The sequence below is a fragment of the Trichechus manatus genome, unplaced genomic scaffold, assembly GCF_000243295.1.
Source record: "Trichechus manatus latirostris isolate Lorelei unplaced genomic scaffold, TriManLat1.0 scaffold00012, whole genome shotgun sequence".
Classification (NCBI taxonomy): Eukaryota; Metazoa; Chordata; class Mammalia; order Sirenia; family Trichechidae; genus Trichechus; species Trichechus manatus.
In genome coordinates, this window is record NW_004443948.1 from 16,534,903 (window position 1) to 16,554,767 (window position 19,865).

Consider the following 19,865-nt stretch of genomic DNA (forward strand, 5'->3'; position numbering starts at 1 on the left):
ATAAGCATGCAGCAGTATGGTGCCGAATCATCAGAACTCACCATCTTATCAACAAATGGAAGTCATTCTTTATTTCTCAAGCAAAGCAGTTTCATAGAAGATAAATAGCTTTCAGTCAGAATAGCCTAACATGCAATATGCATCTTTTTGACATGTATATTCTAATACTACTTTAGATTGTGAGATTAAAATAAGAAAAATCTCAGGATTGTGTGTTGACAACATACAATGGTCAAATCTGCATTTTTTTCCATTTTTCATCTCTCAGAATCTGGCTCTGTGTGTTTATGTGTGTATGTTACTGGCTATTATTAAGTGATCAACTTCTAGTGACCTTCAAGTACAATTTTCTAAAGTTTTATAAGGGGAATAATTTGAGGGATTTGTCCTTTTTTAATATCAAGCACTGAAAGTCACTTCATGCTTTTGAGGTATTATGTTTTGTTTCAGAGACAAGGGCATAGTAGAAAGTGTTTCTAATAGATTTAGGAGACTGGGTTCTAGATATATGACCTTGGGAGAGCCACAAAGACACTCTGGTTTTAGTTCCCCCATCTTACAAAGGAAGAATTTCAGTCAAATGGTTTATAAAATCACATTCAGCTCTAATAGGATATGATCTATAAAGCATTATTCTTTTCTTACTATCGAAAGTGTATGGGTGATGAGGGAGGTGGAATGAAGAGACTAAGTGGACACAAGCATTTGGCGCTGGATCAGTGGGTCCCTGCTGGCCACTGGTTTATGGCTGAAAGGCCTGCTGGCAGAGGAGGCTCTCGGGCCCTTTCTACCTTGCTACAAGGCACTCACAATAGCCTACACTTTTCAGGGAGTCATGGTGCTGCATTTGCTTTTAAATATTAACTTCCATTTTTTGAGATGGAAAACTGAAGTGCAGCCCTTAAAAAAATTGGCAAAGTGCAGAAAACTTCAATTTTCAAATATGCATTTTGTTCCCATATTGACCAGTTTTCACATGTAGAAGAAAGAACTAGCAGACTGCCTTTGATTAAAACCCCGGCTCTGCTACTTATCTAGCTGTTTGACCTCTTTGCAATTCACCCCTGAAATATGTCCTCATCTGTAAAACGGGCAAAGTTGGCTTGCTGGCTTTGGACACATCATTAAGAAGGACTAATCACTAGAAAAGGACATCATGTTTGGTAAAGTAGAGGGTCCGTGAAAAGAAGGGAAACTCTCAAAGAGATGGATTGACACAATAGCCACAACCATGGACTCAAACATAGCAACAATCATGAAGATGGTACAGAACCAGGCAGTTATATATATATTCCTTCAGTTATATATAAGGTCGCCATGAGTCAGAGCCTACACAATGGCAACTAACAACAACAACATGGTGTTATAGAAGAAAAGCAATTATTTCTAAGTGTTCAAAATATGTTCACTCTTCTCTGTCCCTCTACTTCAATCTCAAATTACTTAGGAGAGAATTGGCAATGATGCTGAACATTATCCGCTAAGGATCTACAAGAAATCCACGGAATCTATTTCTTGGCTAAGTACTATATAGTGGGGAGCCATGTCTTAAAATGACAAGATGTGAAAGAAACTGCCTCAAATACCTGGAAAATATTGCTACATCAGTTTACACTGATCAATTTTATTTTGGCTTGTACAGTTGGGTAAATTGGCTACTTTCTCAAGTTTGACCTTTGTCTGCCTCTGTGATTCCATCTTCCTCTCTTTTCATCTGCTAGCCTCCACAACTTCAAAGAACACCTTTAAAAACCTAGGCATAAGGGTGAAATCAGTTCTACTGGTGTAAATTATTCATGTATGTGAAGGTTCTTTGAAAAGCATAAAGTTCTGTGCAAATGTAAGACAGCAAGTAAGAATAAAGTAAGGAACAGTTTCTTAAAAATGCGTGTTACTCCCCACTAGATAAAGGCCAGTGTATAATATATTCTTTGCAACTATGCCCACTTTATAGAATGTAAGAGAGAGGGTATAGGAAAATCCATGAATGGGCAGGCAGGAATCCTAGGTCCTAAATAAGCTTTCCTCTTTACTCCCCATCTGTGCTGTACTTGTATTAGGAAGATAGCACAGTATCACAAAAACTGGATTGGAATCCAAGCTCTAGAATTCACTAAGTGTGTGAGCTTGTACAAGTTACTTATCTTCTAGATTTTTCATCACAAAAATGGGGACAGTAATATCTGTCTCACAGGGCCGTGGTGAACATTGATGGAGACAATAAATATAAAGTGCTTGGCTCAAAGTTTCATCCATAAAACATGTTCAGAAAAGGTAGTTACTGATTGTTATTACTACTTACTAGTACTACTTTTGAAAGAGGTTAGATTCTGATGATCTAAATTCTTTTTCCGCTTTAAAATGAGCCCCTCCGTATTTTATTTTATTTTTCACATAAAATACTTTTTGCAGAATTTGGTGCCTCTTGAGCTGAGGGTTTGGGAGCCTGATCAGATTTAGTAAGAAGGGTGTTCTGGACGTGCCATTGTAAAAATAAAAGCCATTCTATCTTTACAAACCCAGTTGGCGTAGCCAGTATTCTGCCACCAGAGAATCTGCACGTATTATTACATCTTCAGTTTATACTTACAAATACAGAGAACCATCTCAGATAATAAAAGTGAGAGCTGAATATTTTTGCAAGCTATTCTAACATATTGAAAGAATACTAGAAACATATAGAAGATTTGACTATATGGTAATGAAATGAATTTTCCTGTGCGGAGTGAAGGCTCATTAGCTTAGAGTCATGCTCTGTGTCGTTTTACAGAAGCCATGTATGACATTTCTCACTAATGGCTCATGCTGTCACTAAATATTTGTCTCTAACTCCCTCAGTCCTTGGGAATGCAAGTATCCACTTGCATGTAAGTTAATATCTCTGCAGAGTTGAAATGAGGTACACAGGAAAAGTCCTTTGATTTCCTAAGAGTGCAATAAGGAGAAAAGGTTCCTCTTCCTAGTTATAGATTTGGCCAGAGTTAGTGTTTCAAAATTGATATGAAAATGCTTATTTTTTGGGAAATAATGCTTCATATAATTCTCAGTAAATAAAACTAGGGCTGTGTTTTTAAAGATATTACTATTTGCTTTCAACTGCGACTATCAGCTAAGAAGACAAGTAGGTGCACACACTTACTTTCTTCATCAAGGAGATTTTCAGCAGCTGATAGTAACCTCATCCTGTCTTCTGGGTTTTCAATTTTTAATTCAATGAGATGACTCTCTTTTATATCCTTTAAATCTTCTATGGTCTCATAACCATTGAGCAAGAGTGTTGAGATATATTCCTGTTGATGAAAAAAAAATATGTATAATATAATCTAGTTGGAGTCAAGTATTTTAGTTTCAGTTTTCTTTAGATGTAGAGAAAGTTTACAAATGTGTATGAAAACAAAAGCACCAACAGAATTTTTGATTAACTGTATTTTATTTATACTATTTTTTGACACAAGAACTCTAAGGCATTTTAGAAAAGGTATGTTATAGGATTCTTAACCTTCTGAAGGAGAAATATGAAGAAGAAATACTTACCTTTTACTATACAGTGCTAAATGATGGATCAATTAAATGGCTGCACCATTCATCCCATTTGTCACATTTTCACTTCTCAACTAGCTAAAGTGACAGAGCTACTTATTTTTAAGTCTATCAATAAAAGCCTCTAACAATAAAGTATATTATAGCAATATTTCTGAATCTATATCTCATCTCATTAACTTGACTGTAAAAACATCTGTTCTCATTAATATCTTGGGGTATGTTTAAAAATGATTTTGAAGTAGACACAATTCTACATAAAAATTATTTTAAGCATTTTGGTTGAAAGACATTATACAAACCTAAGTAATCTCAGACTGTCTATTTAATTAAAAGCTTTTATTAAGCACAAAAGCACTATGGTTGGGAAAAGTATCGTTTTCTTTTCTGATCATGTATATTTTGGTCATAATTACATCAATGTACATTTGTTTAAAATTCATAGGCTTTGGATTTCAAAGTCTGCATATTGTTTATTTAACCTCTGTTCTCTCTAACAGGATAAAAATGTAAAGTTGAACGCTTTTTCAGCTTCCCCAAAAATTCCTCCCACTTTACTTGATCACAATTTCAATATCCTTATTTTTGTTGCTAAAATTAGATAAGAGGAAGTCTAAAAGTTTTAAGTAATCAGGAAGAACTTATTACCAGACCCCCATTGATTTTTTTTCACTAAAAATAACAACAACAAAAACAGAAGACATGTAGTGATTCTTTTAAAAAATAATGTATTCTCGAAGGAGCACTGACTTGAAAGAAAGAAAACCAAAATTCCCATTTATAAACATTTAATTATGGGTTGTTGGATAAGTCACTTAACTTCCTTCAACCTTGGTTTTATTACAGGTCACAGATTAAGTAGCAGAGGCAGGATTCAAATCTGTACTGCCACTAAGGAATACCTCATTTGGGGAGTACCAATAGTAAGACTAGAAGGCTTAGACAGTGTCTACAGGTAGAAACGTAACTAGATAATTCAGAAAAACAATTAAAGTTTAATTGGCTTGATGAATTTTGAAAACTCTCAAAGTACTGCTGAATTAATTTTGGAAATGGATTGGGAAATAGTAAATTAAGTGAGACTAAGTATATTGCATGTACACACCATTTAACAAGGTAGATATTTTCACAAAAATTTTGCGAATATAACACGGAAGAAATAGTTATATTATAAATGTAAACACCACAGTTTCCTTATCACAATAATTTTGGGTCCTATGATCACTACTTTCCAACAAATTATTTTTAAAACTATTATATTTAGTTATTTCCTCTCACTTTATTTTGATCTTTGCTCTATAGAAAATGCAATTTCTCTTCTTTTTTCCTCCTTTCACTTTACTGGACTTTTATCTTTACTCTTCATGCTCTTTTTATCGTTCACATTTACACATTTTCTTTGGGCCTTTTATTCTCCTAGGTGTTTTTCATTTTTCACTGCACTTTTTTCAACAGTAATCTCTACTATCACTGCTAAGAACCATTAGGGTTTGGTCCAAAGGATGTTATATCAAGACCTGTCCTTGCATAATAAAGTAATAAAGGGGAAACAAGAACGGTTCTTGGAAAACTGATTTTTCCTTTGCTGTAAGTCTTGTATTTTTTAACAACACTATACAAATACTGAATTAAATGAGAAACACAAACCTTAATTCAAATTATGTAATTGAAGCAATCTGTAGAAATGTTTTTTGTTATAAGTTAGAATTTTCATAATTCCATAATAATTGTGAAATTAAAAAAAATTGTAAAGGCAATAATAGTGGTACTTAGAGTTTGTCATGGTGACTGGAGCTAAGCTATAAACTCCAATTCAATTCAAAAATTGCTCATAGATGCCGTCTCCTAAATCCTGCCATCCTCAAGCAACTCAACTGAACAGACCATAGGTTTGCTTACCTGAAGGTGAATCCTTTCTAAGAACTCCTGCAGAGTGTTTGATTTTTCCCTCTTACCACTTCGATGTGACTTTATTTTCTTGGGGACAACTTCCTCTTCTGAGATGACATCCACATAAACAAATTTGAAATTTCCCACCTTGTTGTTCAACATTCCTGTCCACATTCCCATTGGTGCTTTGCAGATAATGTCTATAATGTCTCCTTTCTGAAGGAAAAGGAACATCCAAATCAGATTTCAGACAACCCTGGTGCTTTGACAATTGTTAGAATTTCTATGATTCCATTCATAGAAAGCAGCCCTGGTGGTACAGTGGTTAAGAACTTGGATGCTAACCAAAAGGTCAGCAGTTCGAATCCACCAGCCATTCCTTGGAAACGCTATGGGTTCTACGCTGTCCTATAGGGTTGCTATGAGTTGGAATTGACTTGACAGCAACAGATTTATTCATAGAAAATTGGAATAATGAGGGGATTATACTAAAGGATGTCAGGGTTAAAAAAATGAAACTAAGAAGAAACATCCTTTGGAAGTAATTTACTAGTAATAATGAAGAAGAATTCAACATGCTTGAAGAAAAGCTCCTAAATGTATTTGATCACACATTTATGTTTGTGTCATCATATCAACTTATCAACTTATATTTGCAGAGCACAAGGTAATTTAGAAAGCAATTTTGCATATACTAGTTCATTTTATGCTTACAACAAATCTCTGATATATATGAGGTATCATCATTATTATTTTAAATATTACAATAAAAGAAACAAGAACATTAAATGACATCCCGAGAACTTACAGGAAGTTAATGGAAGAACCAAAACTCAAGACCAAGTCTTCTAAATACAAACATGATGCTTTTTCACCCACACTTTCTAAACAATATATATGTAGCAAAGCTCAAGACATCATTCCTTAAAGGGCTTCCCAACTGAGAAAGGGGAAGAGAGAGAAATCTATCACTCTGTTCGTGCTTCTAGTTGATCTGAAAAATTAATCTATAGTATAAAATAAAACCATCTGAAGTGTTTCTTTCATAAGAAATAATGAAATTGTTTAGAACTCACCAAATGTGTCAGAAAAGCATGTGTGCACCAATTATGCTACTTGGTTCTTATTCTAGAGAAGATAATATTTAGGTTGAGCTCTGCAACCAAGTTTGAGTTGAAGTATGAATGAAGCACATTGGGATGAACAAGTGGGATTGGTCTTTTTCTTTATTCATGTTAAGGACTCTAATTGGCTAATAACTGCTGGATATTGGCAAGAGTAGAAAACCACATGGGGGCAGTTCTTTGTAAAGAAAATTGATTCCTATGCAAATACTCCTTTGAGTCTTATAACTTGCTGCCTCCAGAGATGACATTACAGAGTGCAATATTTTTGGCACTGCTAAGGGACTGCTTTCAAACAAACAAAGCAATATGTTTGCTACTAAAAGTATATTTTTTGCTGCTGCTCCATGAATGTGTGTTCTTCAATCTAAAATACAAATTTTATTTGTAATATTAGAATTCAGTGTGATTGAAAGATCTGGTCTTTCTAATTTATGATCATCTGCCTCTCCGGCCCTATGAGCTTTTAGTCGGGGTCTTCCTGCCTTAAATTGTAAGGAATCAAATCTTAGGCTAGATAGCTTCAGCTAAGCAGATGGGGAAAATCCCCCAAAAGCTCTGGGCATGGCATCCCTTTGCTGCATCTTTCCTATTATCCTTTAAGCTCATAAAAAGTGCATATTCTAGGAAGGCAGACAGGTCATCAAGCAAAAATGAAGACCGAATTTTATTTTGGATAAGATCCTTGATAGAAACAATAGTTTCAATCCTCACTGGTGACTGCAGGATTCTTAGTGTGTCTGATAAAACCAGTAACCACTTGCCGTGGAATAAATTCCAACTCATAGCAAGTAAATTCCAACTCATAGCAACAGTCAACGTAGAACTGTGCTGGAGCACACAGGGTTTTCAATGGCTGATTTTTCAGAAGTATATCACCAGGCCTTTCTTCTGAGGTACTTCTAGGTAGACTGCCCCCCCTCTTTTGGTAAGAAGCCAAGCACATTAACTGCACCACCTAGCAACTCCTATAAAAAAGTTCCACAAATATCACCTTAGGCAGGACAGTGGTAGTGCACTTGCATGGTATTGTAGGGAAGGTGACAGGCTAACCTGAGTCAAAATGTGTTCAGTACTTTTTACTGCCCCCACCCACTCCGTGATGATTACAAGGCTATGATAACACTTTCCCCAGGACTTGAACTTAGACTTCAAATCATTTCATATAAACAATTAAGGAGCTAACTGAAGGGAACAATTTTGTAATTCTCCCAGCTGAGCTTACTCTGATTTGATAGCATATTAGGGCGAAAGGGAAGAGTTGCATGCCTTGAATGTTAAGTAATTAAAATATCCATAACTTATTATAGTTGTTAGTTAATGTTGGTTAACTAATTTCATAATTTCTGTCTTTTAAGTATAGTGCATTGTGATACTAAATGGAAAAAATTAACATCTACAATATATTTCTTCTATTGGTACTACTGTAACCAGCCAATCACAATCATTTCAAGTTGCAACTCCTGAATGAAATTCTTTGATGTGCTGATACTTTCGTGGCTTAGACTGTATAAATGAATGAACATTTTAAGCCTGCTTTAAGAGTCCAGGGAGCCCTGGTAGCACAGTGGTTAAGAGATTGGCTGCTAACCAAAAAGGTCAGCCACCAGCTGCTCCTTGGAAACCCTATGGGACGGTTCTACTCTGTCCTATAGGGTCACTATGGCTCGGAATCAACTCGACGGTGACGCGTTTTAAGGGTCCAAAGACTGTATAATTGCAGTGCATTAAATAACTAGAGTGTGTAAAGGTGCAGGGCATAACTAGCACTCTGTAGAGATGAAGGAAAGTCTGATTCCCATTAATGGGTTTCTGTGATTTTACTTTAAAAACCATGAGCATATATCCTCCTGTGCAGAGGAGTGGCAGAAAAGCACAAATATTTCTGAAGCTCCTCCATGACTGTCTCTTCTCTGCTCAAACGTTTGCCCTGCTGAGGACTTAGAAAATTTGGGTGGTGACAAATGGTCCAATATTTCCAAAAGAAAGGATGACTCAGGCTTGAGATTAAGTAAATTTACTAAAAGAAGCCCACATGAACCACATATGTGCCTGGCCATTCCAGCAGGCCTTTAGTGGGAACAGTGCAGCTACTTCTATATAGTGCTGAGTTATAAAGCAGTATAAACCAAAACCAAAACCAAACCCTTTGCCATTGAGTCAATTCCGACTCATAGCGACCCTAAAGGACAGAATAGACCTGCCCCATAGGGCTTCCTAGGCTGTAATCTTTACAGAGGAGCCCCAGTGGTGCAGTGCTTAAGAAGTCTGCTGCTAACCAAAAGATTGGCAGTTGGAATCCACCAGCTGCTCCTGGGAAACCCTATGGAGCAGTTCTACTCTGTCCTATAGGGTCGCTATGAGTCGGCATTGACTTGAAGGCAATGGGTTTGGTTTGGTTTTGGAATCTTTACAGAAGCAGACTGCTCCATCTTTCTCCCACAGAATGGCTGGTGGGTTCTAACTGCTGACATTTAGGTTAGCAACCTAGCGTTTAACTACTGTGCAACTAGGGTTCCTTATAAAGCAGCATACCAAACCTAAACCAAACCCATTGCCGTCGAGTTGATTCCAACTCATAGTGACCCTGCAGTACAGAGTAAAACTGCCCGATAGGGTTGCCAAGGCTGTAAATCTTTGTGGAAGCAGACTGCCACATCTTTCTTCCACAGAGTGGCTGGTGCATTCAAACTGCCCACCCTTCCATTAGCAGATGACAGCTTAACCACCGCGCCACCAGGGCTTCTTAAAGCAGCATTGTGCAATGTAATTAGAAGATGGGATTTCTAATTCTGAATTGATCCCTTAGGAGATGGGGGATGGTGGGCAAGTGGCAAATTCTCTGATTATGTTTCCTCCTCTAGAAGGTGATGCTAACCTACCCCGTAGACTTGTGGTGCAAGTATTAAGTGAGATAACATAAGGAAACACACTCAGTGCGAAGTGAAGTTTGAATGTGTTGGTTGAATCTGAATAGAAGGCAGAGGGCTTTCTCAGATGAGAGGGTTTGGTAGGCAGAACTCTTAAGGTAGCACCCCATGCCCCCCACCTGGTTACTTGGTGTGCACACCCTGTATCATCCCCTCCCTTTGAGTGTGGTGGGACTATGAATATGATGGATTTTACACCCATAATTATATTATATGACAAAAGGGACTTTTCAGATGAAAGACTGTCCCGAGTTAGTTGGTTTTGAGTTAATTAAAAGGGACATTATCTGGGTGGGTCTGACTCGATCAGATAGGAGCCCTTACAGAGAAAAAGATTTGAGGCATCGGTGAGCTTGTCTTTTGCTGGCCTGAAGGAGTTAATTGCCATGTTGTGGAGAGGGTCATGGCCTTGGGAACTGAGAACGGTCCCCAGATGATCTCCAGCAACTGAGCAGGAACCTCAGTCCGACAATCACAAGGAACTGAATTCTGTCAACAAATAGTGAGCTTAGAAGAGGCCCCTGAGCCTCAGAGGAGATCGCAGCCATGGCTGGCATTTCAATGTCAGCCTGGTGAGAGCCTTAGAAAGAGAACCCAGTTGAGCCATGCCCAGGCTTATGACCTACAGAACTGAGAGATAATAATAATTTGTGTTGTTTTAAGCCTCTGAGTCTGTAGTTATTTGTCATAGCAATATAAAATTAATACAGAGGGTAAAAGTAAGAAGAGGGGATTCAGGAGGGAATATCATTGGGAGAAAGATCTCTAGTTACTCTTGGCAACCAACTTAAAAAGTGCTGGAAGAGCTCTACCAAAACTGGTTCCCAAAGACTTTGCTCTGCTGGACTCTTGCCTGATATTTCCATCTTCTCTCCCTCTCCTTGGCTTCATTGTCTTTACTCCAGCAAGTACTGGAGAGGCAGTCACTCCCAGCAACCTGTGAGGCTTATAGTTTCTGGAAAATTCCTTCCTCCCCACCTAGGCTCTGAATCTACATTATTTACATAACAGCAACTAACAAACCCTGAAAAGAATGAGCCCCCTCCACTTACCCATCCATACTCTTGCCACAATAAACTAGCTCCCAGTTCTTCTGTAGGGAAAAATACACTCACGCCTCCAGTACCCACTGCCTGTACTTCCTTAAACAGATCACACAACACAGTATTTGGCAAACCATACAGAAGGCAGATATGACGGCCACTCACCTTGATTTTGAGGGAGTCGCTATCATAGGGGCTTGGTGTGAAATCTGTATGCACTCTAGCACGGCCACAGAATGGTCCTGTGTAGGGACCTTCATCATCAAGCCGAAAGCTGTCCCGGTTACTTGTACCATCTGAACAACTTGTTATTCCACCTGATGAAAGCAGAGGTCAACAGTTCTTACAGAGAGCTCATAATGCTTTGAACCAACATCTGGACACAGCTGAGCAATGAGAATATTGAAGCATTGGATGCCAGCCTTCTGCAGGGTTTCTAATGCCCGATTCCTGTTTCTTGTCACTATCCATTAGCGACCTCTGTCTTCTGAGCTATTTCTGACCTTTCTCCAGCCAGTCTGGGCCCAACCACTAACCCAAACGCCCTCTCACTTCTGAATCTGTGATCTGATCCAGTACGGCAGTGCATTGAAACTTGCTAGAGGCAGATGGTATAGGTTTAACCCCCATACAAGCCAGACAATTAATTTTGTACATTGAAACAAACCGATAGCAGCGGTTTGATCTTTGTGTGATATCGATCACAGAGGGATCAAGGTATGAGACTACGAGGTTCACTATAACATATCACTATTGTAGCAAAAATGTTTGCCAGACTTTCTACTATGTACCAAATGTCATTCTGAAACAACATCTCTGCACGTAAAAGGTGGCCCTTTTGCTTGTGCAAGTGTGATAAGATGAGGAGAAGTGGGCCTGGAAGTCTGTACCCCTAAGTGGTTCAAAATGGTTCTAAATGGGCTTTTTAAACCGCTCTAAATCCTTGTTCATTGGTTATCTTCCTTTCTGATCTTCAGCCTCAAAAAAAGGGAGAAAGGAGATTCCAGTTTTGCTGCCAGTCTGGAGGCAAGAAAGATTCTCAGTGGAATTAACTTTCAGTTTCTCCATCATTCTCAGTTATCACTTCACTTCCTCCTTCAGTCTGGCCCTTTGGTGCTCTGTTCATTGGGAGAAGAGCCCACATTTCACTACCACGTATTATGTAAATAAGGTAAAGGTTTTTTAGAGGTTCTACCTTGTATGTGAACTGGTGTAAAAGAAAAGTGAGTTGTCTAATCACAGAAATTACATCATATATGATAACAGCTAAATGTGCTCCCATCCGTTCACGTTCTCCCTTCCATGACTAGCTCAGATCCTGGCTTTTCATGGTACATTGTAGCTAATAAAATTCTCCACACATTCCAGACCACAATCTAGAATTTTAAAACTTGCAGCAGGAACGAATACTAATAAAATCTGAATTTCACACACGCACAAATATATTCTTCAAATATTTCTGTATTAGCTATTTTCACAAAATAACCATTGTATAGTCAAGAAGAGAATGGGAATAAAATTCAGAATATTTAAAACATCTGGTTTTTGTGATCCATCTTCAAATAATAGAAGCAGTAGATTTAAACAGAAATGGACAATAAACTTTTAAAAGCCCTGAAAAGATTAGAGGGATATACAACCGTTTACATATAAAAAGTCATAAGGCATCCTGCAGTATCAGTAGTTCTACCCAAATATTGTAGCAGGATATATGACTAAATCTGCAGTGCTTTTGCTCCTTAGAAATATCAATGTTCATTAAAAAATCCTTGTTGGACGTTTGCTAATTCCTTTTTGTGTCTTAATTGGTTACTTTAAATCATTTAGTATTTAGATATTGTTTTTAATTGCTAATGTTGGATCAAGACCCAAAAATTAAATTCTGAATGGATGTGAATGTCCTGCACTTTTCAGAATGCTTCAGAAAAAAAAGAAAGAAAAACTAAATCAAAGAAACGAAAGGGAGAAAAAAGTGAGAGAGGGAAGGCAAAAAGAAAGTGAGAAAAGGAGGGAGAGAGGGAAGGACTGAGTAAAAGGAAGAAGGAGCAAGGAAAAGGAAGAGGGGGATTGACGGAGAGGGGAAGACAGGAAAAGGGCAGAAGAGATAAGGGAGAAGGAGGGACAGAGAAAAAACAGGGTTTCATTTATCTAAACAATTTTAAAAAATTTGACACAACCTAATGCTTCAGTTCTCCCTGATATGTGTTTTTATTTTGGGGGTGCCAATCTAATTACCCAAAGTGACTTTTTTGAGGCATATCTCCGATAACCCTGCTGACTCTGGTATTAAAAGTTTAAAAACAATACGTAATTCTGTCTAATGTATTATGTATCCTTTTCAACAGTAGCAACTCCATATAGATTCAACATGCCCTACGTTTTTACCATTTCTCTTATCAAGCAACTGGAAGCTTGTTGCTAATTTGATAAGCCCTACAGGAGCAAATGAGTTGTTTTTAATTAACTTAACCCAGACCCCACATCTAGGATCTTGTCACTGATTCTGTAGCCTTACTTGATGAACTCTGCCCACTGTAAAGACTATCCATGGAGTCACTGGCTTTGAGGGAGACCTTCTCAGTGTGGGTCCCAATCATGGGGTCACTGTTCCGGTAAGAGAAGACATCCTCTCCATCTTCCTCATCCTTTAATAAAACATTATCAGAGGTTAAGTGCAGAGAACAAATTTCCATGGAGATGTTCACCGTGTGCATTGATTTAACAAACAAAACATATTTTAGCAATAAAATATTTAGGAATACATCAGCATAAAATATGAGAATCATTAATCTTTAGTTTAATTCCTAGCAAAACATTTTACAATATACTTGGGAAAATTCTTTAGATGAAACCAACGTGGAATTCAACTGAAATTATAATCATTCATTGTTGCAAATTAGGATGAATAGCTTATCAAGACTATTTAATCAGAAATGTTAGACTTATTGACATCTGTGCTTTCTCTGTTATTCAACACAAGTTTATAGAACACCTTCTATGTACCAGGCACTTTTCTGGGAGCTACAGATACTCTGGTGGCACAGTGGTTAAGAGCTCAGCTGCTAACCAAAAGGTTGATAGTTCTAGTCTACCAGCCACTCCTTGGAAACCCTATGGGGCAGTTCTACTCTGTCTTATAGGGTTGCTATGAGTCTATATCGACTGGATAGCAATGGGTTAGGTGTTTTGGTTTTACAGATACTGTAGTAAACAAGATGATAAGCTCCCTGTTCTATTGAGGTACAATCTAAAATGTTAGGCTATATATGTGTGTGTGTATTCATATTTTTATGTATATGCTTTGAAAGAAATAAAATTTGGTGATGTAAGACAAATTGCCTACTAGGGTTAGGGTTGGGGCAAGTTGGTTGATTTAGATGGGGTAGCCTCCAAAGATCTCTTAAATAAGGTAATATTTGTTCTAACTTCTTTATGTGAATAATAAAAAATGTAATTTATTTAAAGATTTGATGACAGAGTCATCCAAGCAAAAGGAACAGCAAGGGAAAAGGAATTACATTTAGAATTAGCTTGGGTTGTGCAAGGAAAAGCTACAATACCAACATAACTGGAACTCAGTGTGGGAGAAAAGAGTGTTAGGATATGAGTTCAGAAAATGTGGATTGGAGCCAAATCATGAAGAGTGTTATAGACCATATGTGGTGGCCATGAACATGTGCCACAAAGATCTTTTGCTGCAGGGACTCTACTTGACTGACAACCACAGCTAGTGCTCCTGTAGATCCACCACTGAGTTTGCCCCGAGGCCACACTCCCAGGCAATGACTGACACAGTCGGGATACATTCAAGTCATTTTGGAAGGATGTGAGACTCCAGTAAATGAAAACTTTGGCTCAAGGACCTCCCATCACCCTGGTCAAAGTTTTCTCAGAAAGGTGCTGCAGTCTGAGACCCTCTTTTCTCCGTCTTCCTTCCTCTCCCGTCTCTTTTCACAGATGTCAGCCCTGTATTACAGTCTGAAAGCTTTCCCTGTCCATGTCTCTTCCTCCCCTTTATTTTTCACAGGCATTGCCCCCAATAAATCTTTATCTTGGAGTCTGCTTCTCAGGAGACCAAAACGAACACACCATAGTAATGGAGTGCATTGTGAAAGGATTGTGGAGTTTTAAACAGGGCAGTGATGTCTTCTGATTTTCACTTTTCCAGGTCTTTCTAACTTCTGTGTGGAGAACGAATTTTATGAGGGTAAGAGTGGAAGACGGGAAACCAATTAGGTTATTATGGTAATCCAGGCAAGAAAGGTTGGTGACTGTGTGTAAAGCCAAAGCAGTTTAAATGGAGAAGTTAAGAGGCTTTAGATAAACTTTGGAGTTAGAACCAACAGGTTATCCTGACATGAATTGGTGGGAAAAGTAAGAGAACAAAATAATTTAGAATGATTTTGGGGTTTTTTGTTTGTTTGCTTGTTTCAACATATAGAATTATGATGGTCTTGTCTATTGTACGATAAACATATAAATATATACAGTTTTTTTTTTTTTGGCAAAAACGTAGATAATCAAGGTTTCAGTTTGGTATATACAGGTAGTCCCCGACTTACAGCAGGGTTTCATTCTGACGACACCGTCATAAGTTAGTTCTGACATAAATTGAATACTTCATTTTTTTTCTTTCATTATTACTGCCTTTTATTATCAGTATCTTTATAAATCCAGTCTTTATTTGTCTTTAGGGGTTGGAAACATTACATATAAACTTACAGATCTATTTTAACATTGAATGTAGTACATATTACTAAGGGTAAGATGTACAAAAAAAAATGACAGTTGTAAATGCAGTTCGTGGTAACTCGAATATGTCATAAATCGAGTACTACCTGTATTAGGTTTCAGATATCTATTAGACTTTTAAATGATGATATCAAATAAGATTTTGATTGTAAGATTCTAAAGATAAGCAAAGATCTCATAGAGAGAGACATAATTGTGAAAAATATCAGCTTATGGATAGTATTTAAAGTCATAAGACTGGATGAGATCACTTAGGAGGAGACGGTAGATTGAGTAGATGGTCCAAGAACAAATCTCAGAAAGCCTCAATATTTAGAGGGAGAGGAAAGAAAGCAGAGCGAAGAAAGGAAGCTTTGAGGAAGGTGGAAAGCCAGAAGAGTGCCCTGGCAAGTAAACCAAGAAAGATAATGTTTAACATGTAGGGAAATCATCACCTGTGTGTCAAATGCAGCTAAAAAGTAAAGTAAAAATAAATAAAAGTGATCGTTGGATTTGGCAACACAGAGGTCACTACTGACTGTGACAACTGTTTCAATGGAGTCCTGGGAACAGAAGCCCTATTGAAGTTGGTTAAAAAGAGAATAAGCATAAGACATATAGATCAATGGAATAAAATTGAGAGTTCAGAAATAGACTCATATATTTATGATTCATATATTTATGACAATAAGGTTATGGTCAATTGATTTTCTACCAGGATTCCAAGACAATACAACGAGGAAAGAATAATCTTTTCAACAAATGGTGTTGAAACAACTGGATTTCCACATGCAGAAGAATGAAGTTGGACCCAACACACACTACATAAAAAATTAACTTGAATGGATCATACACCAAAATTTAAGCTAAAACTATAAAACTCTTAGAAGAAAACATAGGAATAAATCTGTATAACCTTAGGCTAAGCATTGGTTTTCTTAGATAAGACACCAAAAGCATGAGCAACAACAACAAAAATAGATAAATTGGACTACATCAAAATTTGAAATTTTGTGCTACAAATGATACCATCAGGAAAGCGAAAAGACAACCCACAGAAATGGAGAAAATACTTGCAAATGATATATATGATAAGGAATATTATTTAAAAAATCTTAAAACTCAATAGTAAAAAGTCAAATAACCAATTAAACATGGGGAAATGATGTGAATAGGTATCACTCAAAAAAGATATACAAATGGCCAATAAGCCCATGAAAATATTCTCCACATCATTAGTCATCAGGGAAATGCAAATAAAAACCACAATGAGATTCCACTTCAGACCCACTAAGATGACTAGAGTCAAAATGACAGACAACAAAAAGTGTGGGCAAAGATGTGGAGAAATTGGAACCCTCATACATTGCTGGTATGAACGAGAAGTGATGCATTTTCTTAGGAAAAGTGTGTTAGTTTCTCAAAATATTAAACATAGAGTTTACCATGTACCCAAGATCAATAAAAACCCAAGAAACATATATCCACACAAAAACTTGTACACAAATGTTCACAAGCAGTGTTATTCATAACAGCCAAAAACTGGAACAACCTAAAAGTTCATAACTGATGAATGCTCAAATAAAATGCAATATATCCATTCAATGAAACATTATTTGGCAATAAAAAGGAAAGAAATACTAATACATGCAATAACATGTGTGGCATGTTATTCTTCACATACTAACTGCGTGATTATTTTGAGCCTCAGTTTCTTCCATTAAAATGGAAGTTATAATATATTCTCCTACCCTACTGATTGGCACAATGGATAAGGAACGAAATAAATGTTTAAGTACCTCATAAAACATTAAGTGCTTCTATGCCTAGAAGAAGAACCTATTGAATATTTTAAGAAATTTCTAATAGAAAAATATAAGTGATTAACAGAAGACACTTACCTTGTCCTCAGAAAGGGCTTTTATGTATTTTTTCCCCATTTTTTTCTTCATGGTCCAGGAAATACCTCTCATTTTTTTACCCAAACCTCCTTCATTATTTGAGGTTTTATTTTGTTCTCCATTTTCACGTATTGGTTCACCATCATACACCTAGTTAGAATTGTTTAGAAAAAACAAAATAATAAGCAATAAAAAGAATTCATCTGAAAACATTATTAGAGAAAAGATTCCAAATTTGTGGACTTCCTGTACCTTACGCCAAATGATCAGGATGCAAAATATATTTTCAAAGTTGTCCAGGCCTAGTTACTTGTGTTGCAAACTCAAACCTAAATCTCACATCTGAAGTTTTTTTTAGAGAATTTTGACTATTTTTAAATCTGTGAAGAAGAACCAGAGCTAAAATACTCTCTCCACGTCACCCCTAGCTACTTCTCAGGCCTCCCTTGCTCACTCTAGCAGTGGTTTTCAAAATGCAGTCCCCAAACCAATAGTGTGAGCATCACCTGGGGACAAAAAACAACAACAACAAAAAACAAACAAACAAACCTGTTGCCATCAAGTCGATTCCTACTCATAGGGACCCTGTAGGACAGAGTAGAACTGCCCCCTACAGTTTCTAAGGCTGTAATCTTTATGGAAGCACACTGCTACATCTTTCTTCCGAGGAGCAGCTGGTGGGTTTGAACTGCTGAACTTTTGGTTAGCAGCCAAGTGTTTAAAGACTGCACCAGCAGGGCTCCTTCCACCTAGGGTCAATTTGTTTTAACACAATCTCCAAGTGATCCTGACATTCACCCTAAAAGTTTGAACAACACTATACTGGAGTATTCCCACATTAGTCCTCTTGCTGTTTCTCAATCATGTTCCCACTAAGATTTGTACTAGCTTTTGCCGTTGGCTTCCCCTATTGTTGTTGGGCGCCATCAAGTCCATTCCGACTCATAGTGACCACATGAGACAGAGTAGAATTGCCCGTAAGGTTTTCTTGGCTGTAATCTTTACAGAAGCAGATCTCCAGGTCTTTCTCCCACAGAGCTGTTGAGTGGGTTCAAACCACCAACCTTTCAGTTAGCAGCCTAGCGCTTAACCATTGCCTCACCAAGGCTGGCTTCCCCTAGATATCTGTAAATACTTTCCTTCATTCATCTTGGTCTCTACTCACGTATCATGTAATGGAGAGATATTTTCTGATTGATCAGCCAATTTTAAATAGCCCAAACTTGCCCATACAGTATGCATATCTTGGTTTAGTCTTCTTCTAGGCACTTAACATTACTCAATAATGTTTTGTTTGTTTGATTATTGTCTACATCTCCTACTATGATCTGTGCCCCATGATACTAGGGGCTTTGTCTATTCCGCTGATTCAGACTTTCTAGAATAATTCTGGAGTCCCTGGATCACACAAACAGTTACAGCGCTCGACTACTAGTCAAAAGGTTGGTGTTTCAAACCCACCCAGAGACACCTTGGAAGATAGGTCTGGCATCTGCTTCTGAGGGTCACAGCATTGAAACCCTATGGAGCAGTTCAGCTCTGCCCACATGGGGTCACCATGAGTCAGGATTGACTCAATGGCAACAATAGAATACTTCCATGCATGTAAGTGGCCTGCAATATTTTTTGAATGAATGAAACATCTCATGCAGATTTTTGCAGTGAAAAAAAGAATTTATTTTTTTAGGACATGTTTGGGATTACACAATCTTGATATCTCTGATTTTCAAAGAAAGAACCCTTGGAACTCATGAAGTCTAGCACTGCCCATCATTCCTGATAGGTGGGCAGCCTATTTTTGTCATTGTTGTTGGTGTTCTTCTCAGAATATAAAAAAATGATGCGAAACTTCTCTTTAGTAAAATTGAATATTTTAATAGGAAGGTTTAAACATGTAGTTAACATCATTATTAATCAATATTTTGTTTTGTTTCATATCTTACCCCTAATTACCTATGATAAATATGAATGGACAGCCAATTTAAGCCCTCATTGCACTTCATTAATTTCTATATTCAAGGTTATAAAGGCAAAGAGTCTTTGCTTAATTCAAAATCCCTGAATAAAATATAACTTGGAATTACTTAAAAATTTTAATCTTTTCCTTCTCTCTTCTTTCTACTTAAACTTTATCTGTCTTCATTGTACAATTATTTTATTAACTAAAATAAATAAGAAAGTATGTTATTTTTGTACTACCTGTGTGAACTATTACCTCAGCTTCAAAGAAAGCATACCACAGATATTTTTAATGTCAGAATTTTCTATCATTCTTTGCAGAGGCTTCAGAGAAAATATCCCAAAATATTTTTAATTTTAACAGTTTTCTATCATTGCCACTTAATGATGTCCTGTTTCATAGCCTAAATCACACTTTCATTTAGATGTTTACTTATGTTTATTTTTCTTCACGTCTTTGTCTCTCTCTAATTCCAGGCTTCATGAAGGATTTTTATTTATCAATTCCACAGTACTTCCTGAGTGCTTAATGGAAATGCTGTCATAGAATAGGTTGTAAATAAATATTTGTTGAATGTGTGAATTCTGGATTGCTGAAAAATGTGCAAACTATCAGGATTACCAGATTTGTTCCCAAATTACTAGGCTATTATTATTAATCAACGGGCCTCAAAGAGCCTGACTACTTTTATAGGCTCCTCTAGAATCATAAACTAAATAATACATTGTATTGTATACAACTATATA

At 37.1% G+C, this 19,865-nt stretch overlaps 1 protein-coding gene across 1 annotated transcript in view; it reads right to left on the reverse strand.

Annotated features, from left to right (window-relative positions):
- Positions 1-19,865, reverse strand: part of LOC101355321 (SAM domain-containing protein SAMSN-1) — a 55,759-nt gene that overhangs the window by 10,428 nt on the left and 25,466 nt on the right. Inside the window, exons 3-7 of the mRNA XM_023726640.1 lie at positions 17,160-17,309; positions 13,043-13,172; positions 10,693-10,844; positions 5,440-5,646; positions 3,140-3,290 (exon numbers count right to left, since the gene is read on the reverse strand). Of these exons, the coding sequence (XP_023582408.1) occupies positions 3,140-3,290; positions 5,440-5,646; positions 10,693-10,844; positions 13,043-13,172; positions 17,160-17,309 (790 nt within the window). The remainder of the gene's footprint in view (positions 1-3,139; positions 3,291-5,439; positions 5,647-10,692; positions 10,845-13,042; positions 13,173-17,159; positions 17,310-19,865) is intronic.